Source organism: Eutrigla gurnardus, assembly GCF_963514095.1.
Source record: "Eutrigla gurnardus genome assembly, chromosome: 9".
In the NCBI taxonomy this organism is placed as follows: domain Eukaryota; kingdom Metazoa; phylum Chordata; class Actinopteri; order Perciformes; family Triglidae; genus Eutrigla; species Eutrigla gurnardus.
Genome location: NC_139923.1, coordinates 29,889,503 through 29,899,303, shown reverse-complemented (window position 1 = coordinate 29,899,303; position 9,801 = coordinate 29,889,503). Strand labels below are relative to the sequence as shown.

General features: G+C 48.5%; 1 protein-coding gene across 1 annotated transcript in view; it reads left to right on the top strand.

Moving 5' to 3' along the window:
* The first annotated feature begins 261 nt into the window (after positions 1-261).
* The window catches only part of ptprbl (protein tyrosine phosphatase receptor type B, like), a 34,024-nt gene continuing 24,484 nt past the window's right edge, over positions 262-9,801 (top strand). The window contains exons 1-3 of the mRNA XM_084017056.1: positions 262-688; positions 1,326-1,721; positions 5,753-7,455. Coding sequence (XP_083873182.1) covers positions 637-688; positions 1,326-1,721; positions 5,753-7,455 — 2,151 coding nt within the window. The 5' untranslated portion in view covers positions 262-636. The remainder of the gene's footprint in view (positions 689-1,325; positions 1,722-5,752; positions 7,456-9,801) is intronic.

Genomic DNA, 9,801 nt, shown 5'->3' with positions numbered 1-9,801 from the left:
CACATGTCCTGGTCCTCCCGGACCTCCTGGTTCTTGTCATCCTCCTGGTCCTCCTGGTCCTTGTCGTGCTGGTTGCTGGTCCTCCTGGTCCTCGTCATCCTCCTAGTCCTCGTCGACCCCCTGGTCCACCTGGTCCTGCTGGTCCTCCTGGTCCTCGTCGTCCTGCTGGTTGCTGGTCCTCCTTGTCCTTGTCGTCCCCCTGGTCCTCGTCGTCCTCCTGGTCCCCGTCGTTCCCCTGGTCCTCGTCATCCCCCTGGTCCTCCTGGTTGTCGTCATCCTGCTGGTTGCTGGTCCACTTGGTCCTCGTCATCCTCCTCGTCCTCGTCACCCCCCTGGTCCTCCTGGTCCCCCTGGTCCTCGTCGTCCTCCTGGTCCTCGTCGTTCTGCTGGTTGCTGGTCCTCCTGGTCCTCCTCGACCCCCTGGTCTTCCTGGTCCTCGTCGACCCCCTGGTCCTCCTGGTCCTCGTCGACCTGCTGGATTTGAGAGCCGTCCTTGTGGGTGGTGCTCTGGTATTTCCGCCGACTCCTTCACCATGAAACCTCCACAACAATAGACTGGAAGGAAGTGAGCTCGCTGACTTTTCCTCCTCCAACACACGCTTCCCTTCAGTTCGTCTGAGCGACACACGAAGAAACATGGACGCTCTCATTCTGCTTGTATTCATCCTCCTCAGGGCCAGCTGTGTGTGTAAGTACTGCACCGATGATGTCTTGTTTGTAGTCCGGGTCTGGGTCTGGGTCAGAGTCGGGATCGGGATCAAGATCAGATGAACTGTGTGATCGACTTCTCACGTATTCTAAAACATTTTAAATTAATATTCTATGAGAAGCTTCAGATTACAGAGTAAATACGTAGTACTCATTATTACCAAGGAAGTACTTCATGTTCTCAAGAAGTACTTCATGTAATCAAGAAGTACTTTGTGTACTCAAGAAGTACAGGAAACAACTGTTGAGTTTAGTCACCAAGAAGTCAATGACTATGTTGGTACTTTTTAAATTATATTGATTAAGACCAAAGTACAAATAACAAAGTAAAACGAACTATCTTCGTCTCTGTTTGTTCATTTAAAAAACATCACACCTTTATTATTCATAATCATAACAATAGATCCATTTTTAAGCAAGCTTTGGAATATCATTATTCTAATGTAAAAGATGGCAGTAGCTTGAATATGAATACTACCTAAATACATGTAGGCCTACTGAATTGTTGTCATGTTAGTAAAGAAACACAATGATGGAAGAAGTACTTTTACTCATTTACTTGAATAAAAGTATGACTTTATTGTATTATTATATTTAATTACCGTGTCTCTTCTCAGCGGGTTTCCTCGTCATGTCCACCCCGGAGAGGTTGTGTCTCTTCACCCAAAGTCAGGAGGTCTTCCTGGGACGCTGTGATGTCACTAACTCCTCCCAGCAGTGGGCGTGGCTGGACGATGGCAGGCTGGTCCACACCAGGTCCTCCAGGTGTCTGTGGGCCAACCCCGACCCCGGCCCTGACCTGCAGCTCCAGGCCCGCATCGCCAAGCTGAGCGACTGCAGCAGAGCGCCGGCGTGGCGCTGCTACAACACGAACAGAGCGTTGGGACTGGCTGACACGCACATGTACCTGACGAAACTGAGGTCGCTTGTTGTGATTGGAGAAAACCTGCAAGCTTCGGAGTGGAGGAAGTATGATGTGGACTCAGGAGGGACGTCCTTATGTGCCCAAACAGGTGAGAGGAACCAGGACACACCTGTAGCCCCGCCTAACGGTGATGTCACAGGGTACAAAAGGTATAAAACATCCATCCATCCATTTTCTACCGCTTATCCTGTATTTAGGGTCACGGGGGGGCTGGAGCCGATCCCAGCTGTCATTGGGTGAAGGCAGGGTACACCCTGGACAGGACGCCAGTCTATCACAGGGCTGACATGTAGAGACAGACAACCATTCACACTCACATTCACACCTACGGGCAATTTAGAGTCACCAATTAACCTATCCCCATCCTGCATGTCTTTGGACTGTGGGAGGAAGCCGGAGAACCCGGAGAGAACCCACGCTTACACGGGGAGAACATGCAAACTCCACACAGAAGGAACCCGGGCCGACCCGGGAATCGAACCCAGGACCCTCTTGCTGTGAGGCGAGAGTGCTACCCACTACACCACCGTGCAGCCCGGTATAAAACATTTTTTAGAAAATACATATATTGCTTAAAAATCTTAAGGCTGGATTATGCTTCCGCGTAGTGATCACGCAAACGGCCACGCAGTTGCTTGGAGACCGTGATGGTTCTGCGTTGGGTTTACGTGTCGAAATGCAATTCAATGCCACACCGGTAAAGGGTGCTATGTTTTTTGTAAAGACTGACCGACCGATCGAGACTCTTGACGTATATCGTCGTTAGCCTCGTTATAGCCTATTTGTTTACTTTCCGGCTTTAAACATCCACAAGGACGGCTCTCAAATCCACATCCAGTTTAAATGGCGGTGTTTATGAGTGGAAACCGGATAGCGGTCTCCAGCGGATGTAGTTAGCGGACCAATCAGGGGTCCGCAAGCCCCCTTGCGTTGTGTCGAAGCGGAAGCATAACTCAGCCTTTAGTCTGACACCAAGTCAGTTCAACTTCATCAATATGTCCATTTAAGGAGGAACCATGCTGGGTTCCTCCTGGTGCAGTGGGTCCTGGGTTCCTCCTGGTGCAGTGGGTCCTTGGTTCCTCCTGGTGCAGTGGGTCCTGGGTTCCTCCTGGTGCAGTGGGTCCTGGGTTCCTCCCGGTGCAGTGGGTCCTGGGTTCTTCCTGGTGCAGTGGGTCCTGGGTTCCTCCTGGTGCAGTGGGTCCTGGGTTCCTCCCGGTGCAGTGGGTCCTGGGTTCCTCCCGGTGCAGTGGGTCCTAGGTTCCTCCCGGTGCAGTGGGTCCTGGGTTGCTCCCGGTGCAGTGGGTCCTGGGTTCCTCCCGGTGCAGTGGGCCCTAGGTTCCTCCCGGTGCAGTGGGTCCTGGGTTCCTCCTGATGCAGTGGGTCTTGGGTTCCTCTTGATGCAGTGGGTCCTGGGTTCCTCCTGGTGCAGTGGGTCCTGGGTTCCTCCTGATGCAGTGGGTCTTGGGTTCCTCCGGGTGCAGTGGGTCCTGGGTTCTTCCTGGTGCAGTGGGTCCTGGGTTCCTCCCGGTGCAGTGGGTCCTGGGTTCCTCCCAGTGCAGTGGGTCCTAGGTTCCTCCCGGTGCAGTGGGTCCTGGGTTCCTCCCGGTGCAGTGGGTCTTGGGTTCCTCTTGATGCAGTGGGTCCAGGACCCCATCCTCCAACTCATTAGGAGCAGCCCAGACCTTGTTGGGGGTACCTCCAGTTGGATCAGTTTTCACATTTAAAGGTTTTGATTCTCTGTGTGATTCTGAATTCAGACCTGAATGGGCTGAGGGTTCTGGTTTCCACCGTTCTCAACCAATTATACAACGTTCATCTGTAAAGATAGATAGATATAGATATAGATATAGATATATAGATATAGACATATATATAGATAGATAGCTATAGATAGATAGCTATAGATAGATAGCTAGATAGATAGATAGATAGATAGATAGATAGATAGATAGATAGATAGATAGATAGATAGATAGAGATAGATAGATAGATAGATAGATAGATAGATAGATAGATAGATAGATAGATAGATAGATAGATAGATATAGATAGATAGATCGATATAGATATAGATAGATATAGACATATAGATATTTACATATAGATAGATAGCTTTAGATAGATATAGATAGATATAGACATATAGATATTTACATATAGATATAGACATAGATATAGATAGATATAGATATAGATAGCTATAGATAAATATAGATATAGACATATAGATATTTACATATAGATAGATAGCTATAGATAGATAGATATAGACATTTAGATATTTACATATGGATATAGACATAGATATAGATAGCTATAGATAGCTATAGATAAATATAGATATAGATAGATATAGATATATAGATATAGACATAGATATAGATAGATAGCTATAGATATATAGATAGATATAGATAGATATAGACATAGATATATATATATAGATAGATAGCTATAGATATATAGATAGATATAGACATATAGATATAGACATAGATATAGACATAGATATAGATAGATATAGATAGCTATAGATAAATATAGATAGATATAGATAGATAGATTACATTTTTCTTAAATGTTGTGGCGTCGTGATGTCACTTCCTGCACAGCTTGTGTAACTCTGAGTGAAACAATGAAGTGCGTTCCTGAAGTTTACCTGATCTGTTCTACCTGCTGGACAGGAAGTGTGTTAATGAGAAGTCAGTGAGTTCAGACTTCCTTCACATTGTTGCTGCTGCCCGTCAGACAGGAAGAACGTCAGCGCTGTTCTTCCTGTCAAGTCTCAGCACGTTTCTCTTCTTGTCCTCTGCTCAATCATTTTAATGTTTTTGGACTGGTCCACCACCCAGACCTCCTCCCTACGTGGACTATAGGACTCGTTGGAAACTAATTTGTGGCTGCATGGTGTTGTAGTGGGTAGCACTGTTGCCTCACAGCGAGAGGGACCCGGTTCGATTCCTTCTGTGTGGAGTGTGCATGTTCTCCCCGTGTAAGTGTGGGTTCTCTCCGGGTTCTCCGGCTTCCTCCCACAGTCCAAAGACATGCAGGATGGGGATAGGCTCATTGGTGACTCTAAATTGCCCGTAGGTGTGAATGTGAGTGTGAATGGTTGTCTGTCTCTACATGTCAGCCCTGTGATAGACTGGCGTCCTGTCCAGGGTGTACCCTGCCTTCACCCAATGACAGCTGGGATCGGCTCCAGCCCCCCCGCGACCCTGAATACAGGATAAATGGATGGAAACCCATTTGTGATAAGTCAAGAGAAACATAATCCATAATGTAGTTTAGTTGTGTGGGAACATCATTTTCAGGAGATCCTTGCAACTCCGTCCCCATGACATCATGTAGGTCATGAAAGATGGCAAGCTATGATTGGTGTAAATGTGATGACTACAAATTCCTAATCTGAGACAGGAAACGCTCTTAAAAGAGGAACATCTTTCACACCGCGTGTTTCAACGTATTCTCATGAAGGGGTCGTATGGAAACGTACGAAAAGTTTTGTGCAATTTTTTTGTGTATTATCCTACGAATATGCAGCATAATGCAGCATTTTAAGGCTGTTTCGGCATTAAAGTACGTTTTGATGACATTCCTAGTGAAAAATCTGCATTTTGTTCTCATATTATTCCTTCAGTGAATGTGTATGATTTTTCGTTTGTTAGTTAGGGTAAAGGGCGATGGACTGGCGACCTGTCCAGGGTGTACCCTGCCTTCGCCCAATGACAGCTGGGATCGGCTCCAGCCCCCCCGCGACCCTGAATACAGGATAAGCGGTAGACAATGGATGGATGGATGGATAGTTAGGGTAAAGGTTTGGTAAATGCTGGTTAGGAGGAGCCGGGGATCAAACTGGCAATCTTGCGGTTGCCAGCCAACCTGCTCTACCTCCTGAGCTAAACCCCCCAACGGTTAGGGTTAGGTTTAGGTCTGATGCTCTCTAATAACCAGCATAAAGCGCATCGGTCACGTGACCATGGCTCTGTGGAATACGTACGAAAGCAAACAAAAATATCATGCTTTACTTTTCGTACTTTTTAGTACGAAAGCTGAATGAGAGCAGCCTGTGTGTTTTAACTGCAATTTCACTCAACATCTTTTCTCCTCACTTTTCAGACATCACTCCTGTCTCCATCTTTAATTCAACAACACATGAACCGCTGGGACTCTACGACATCACGGTTCCTGCCATAACCGTCACTAATGAATTACCAGAAACAATAAAAACCCACCAGACCACCAGACAAGCCTCAGAAGTAGACGGTTCAATAACGAATGGAGCTTCAACGTATGTGAACGTCACCAAACCTCCAACCAGAACGTCTCTAACTACAAACTTCAATCCTGATGTTCCAGCCTCAGTCACAACCGGCAGCCACGGTGTCTCCTCGAGTCCGGCTGCATTCATCACAGACCGATCCACAAATGTTTTTCAGCTCAGGACTGAAGCCAAGGTGACATCAGAGCATGGAGGAGTCTCTTCTGCCTCCTCGTCCTCCATTAGAAATGAGCCTGAGGCTGAAACTGCAGATGTGACTCTGGCTTCCTCCACAGTTTCCTCTGCAATGAAGACAACTGATCTTCTGGGAACCTCTGAGGCCACCTCTGGGGTCACCTCTGTGGTCACTTTGGAAGTCACTTCTGAGGCCACCTCTGGGGTCAACTCTGTGGTCACTTCGGAAGTCACTTCTGAGGCCACCTCTGGGGTCAACTCTGTAGTCACTTCGGAAGTCACTTCTGAGGCCACCTCTGGGGTCAACTCTGAGGCCACCTCTGGGGTCAACTCTGTAGTCACTTCGGAAGTCACTTCTGAGGCCACCTCTGGGGTCAACTCTGTAGTCACTTCGGAAGTCACTTCTGAGGCCACCTCTGGGGTCAACTCTGAGGCCACTTCTGGGGTCAACTCTGAGGCCACCTCTGGGGTCAACTCTGTCGTCACTTTGGAAGTCACTTCTGAGGCCACCTCTGGGGTCAACTCTGAGGCCACCTCAGGAGTCACTTTTGCGGTCACCTCTGAGGCCACCTCTGGGGTCAACTCTGAGGTCACTTCAGAGGCCACATCTGAGGCCACCTCTGAGGTCACTTCGGAGGTCACTTCTAAGGCCACCTCTGGGGTCACCTCTGAGGTCACTTCTGAGGTCATCTCAGAGAATACGGTCACCTCTGATACTACTCTTGGTTTATCTGCTGTTTCTGACAAAACCTATACAACACATTCAACTACTGGCAAGAACCTTTCACCTGCATCCTCCACCACCACACCTCCTCCAACGACTGCACACATACCTTCAACAGCAGATATGACGTCTACATCAATCATGGAGGCACATCTTCCATCAACACAAGCCCAAACTCCATCCACAGCTACCGTGATGCTGCCGTTGGTCTCCACAATTCATTCAAAAGTCTCAGTGAGCAGCCCGACTGGAGGTGCTCCACCGACATATCTGACAAACGCACTCACAACCACAAACAAACCCATTGTTAATCCTGTAATCACACCTACATCCACTTCAGCACTCACAACCACTGAAACTGATGCCACGGCTCCAACAAGAACCATCAAAACCACTCCACCCATCACCACAGCCAGTACAAGACCTGCAGCTCCAACAAGAACCATCAAAACCACTCCACCCATCACCACAGCCAGTAAAAGACCTGCAGCTCCATCAAGAACCATCAAAACCACTCCACCCATCACCACAGCCAGTACAAGACCTGCAGCTCCAATGGCAACAGCAACGACTGCAGTTCCTCCTCCTACAACTACAACCATAGCACAGCCCATGACTTCAGTATCAACAACCACTATCCCTGTAAGTACCCTCGGTTTGTTGCATTTCATTTTTTCATGTTTCATTTGACAAACCAATAATTTGTCCCTGGAAACCCCCGAAGTACTGACGCCTGGTCAAGTTCCCCACAGGTGTCATTTAGTTTCTCACCTTCACCTGGTCATCTCACCTTCACCTGGTCATCTCACCTTCAGCTGGGCACCTCACCTTCACCTGATCATCTCACCTTCAGCTGGTCATCTCACCTTCACCTGGGCACCTCACCTTCACCTGGTCATCTCACCTTCACCTGATCATCTCACCTTCAGCTGGTCATCTCACCTTCAGCTGGTCATCTCACCTTCACCTGGTCACCTCACCTTCACCTGGTCATCTAACCTTAATCTCACCTTCACCTGTTCATCTAACCTCCACCTGGTCATCTCACCTTAATCTCACCTCCACCTGGTCATCTAACCTTCACCTGGTCATCTTACCTTCACCTGGTCATCTCACCTTAATCTCACCTCCACCTGGTCATCTCACCTTCACCTTGTCATCTTACCTTCACATTTACATTTACATTTAGGTAATTTAGCGGACGCTTTTGTCCAAAGCGACTTACAATAAGTACATTTGTCAAAAGAAGGAAACAAAGAAACCACAACGTATCATTGCCGATAAAGTAAGAGCTAAAAATAGAAAAAGTGTTGGGTCCTCATCTGAGTAAAGTAGTACCTCAAGAGCAACAGTGCTACGATCAGAGTGCTATAGGTAAGGGTTTGTTTTTTTTTGTTTTTTTTTGGGGGGGGGGGGGGGGGTGTTAGTGGGTCATGCTATGTAGAGTCAAGGTGAAGTCTGAACAGGTGAGTCTTGAGCCTTTTTCAGAAGATGGCAGTGACTCTGCTGTCCTGACATTAGTCGGGAGTTCGTTCCACCACTGAGGACCAGAACAGAGAAGAGTCTGGACTTTGGTGAGCGACATTTGTTTGATTTCAGCGATGGTGGTACCAGCCGGCCAGCTGAAGTAGAGGAGCGGAGTGCTCGCTTCGGGGCGTGAGGTTTGACCAGTGTTTGAAGGTAGATGGGTGCAGGTTCCTCGCAGTTGACAACGGCAATACTGTGATTCCCTCGACAGTGACCGACAGGTCCATGCGAGGGCCGTCTTTCCCTGGGATGAAGAGGAGTTCGGTTTTATTCAGGTTAAGCTTGAGGTGATGTGCAGTTGTCCAGACGGAGATGTCAGCCAGACAGTCCGAGATGCGAGTTGCAATGTGAGTGTCAGAGGTTGGGGGAAAAGAGAGGAACAGCTGGGTGTCATCTGCGTAGCAATGGTAGGAGAATCCATGCGATGTGATAACAGAACCTAGTGATCTGGTGTATAGTGAGAACAGAAGCGGTCCTAATACTGAGCCTTGAGGGACACCCGTGTCCAGAGAACAGGGTTTGGACATAGAGCCATTCCATGTGACCTGAAAGGTGCGATTTGTCAGGTATGATGTAAACCAGGTGAGAGAAGAGTTTCCTGGGGTTGGAGGCGGAAGAGTTAATCTTTGCCAGGTAGAAGGCAGATTTAGCTGCCGAAACAGTTGAGGTGAAGTCAGAGAGGAGGTGGTGGTAGTGAGCAAGGTCCTCGTGCTGGCCCGATTTCTTCCATTTCCTCTCTGACGCTCGCAACAATGATCTGTTGGTTCGCAGAGGTTCAGACAGCCAGGGAGGGGAGGGAGATGATCGCGCAGGTCGTGAGATTGGGGGACAGAGAGTGTCCAAAGAAGAGGCGAGTGAGGACATCAGGATGGAGGAGGCTTCCTCAGTAGGCATTAAGGAGAACTGTTCTGAGGATGGTAGCGAGGAGATAACAGTTGAGGAGAGAGCGGAGGGAGTGAGGGAATGTCACAAAGTGGTGGTCGGACACGGTGAGCGGGGTAACAGAGAGTGCTGAGATGCCACAGGATCTTGTGAAGACAAGGTCAAGTTGGTTCCCGGCCTGGTGAGTTGGTGGAGAGGGGGAGAGTGTAAGGTCAAATGCGGAAAAGAAGTCAATGAATTCAGATGAATGCAGCTTTCCCAGGTGGATGTTGAAGTCACCGAGGACGACGAGTGGTGTGCCATCATCAGGGGAGCAGCTCAGGAGGGCATCCATCTCATCCAAAAAGTCACCGAGAGGACCGGGTGGGCGATAGATCACTATGATGTTGAGTTTGAAAGGAAGGGTGACAGAGACGGCGTGGAATTCAAGTGTAGATCGGGGTAGGATCGAGGAAGGACCTGGTAGGACCATCTGGGTGAGATGAGGAGCCCAGTTCCTCCTGGGGAGTGTGAAAACGAGTAGGCAGTTGAAAGGGCAGCTGGAGTGGCAGTGTTTTCTGGGGTGATCCAGGTCTCTGT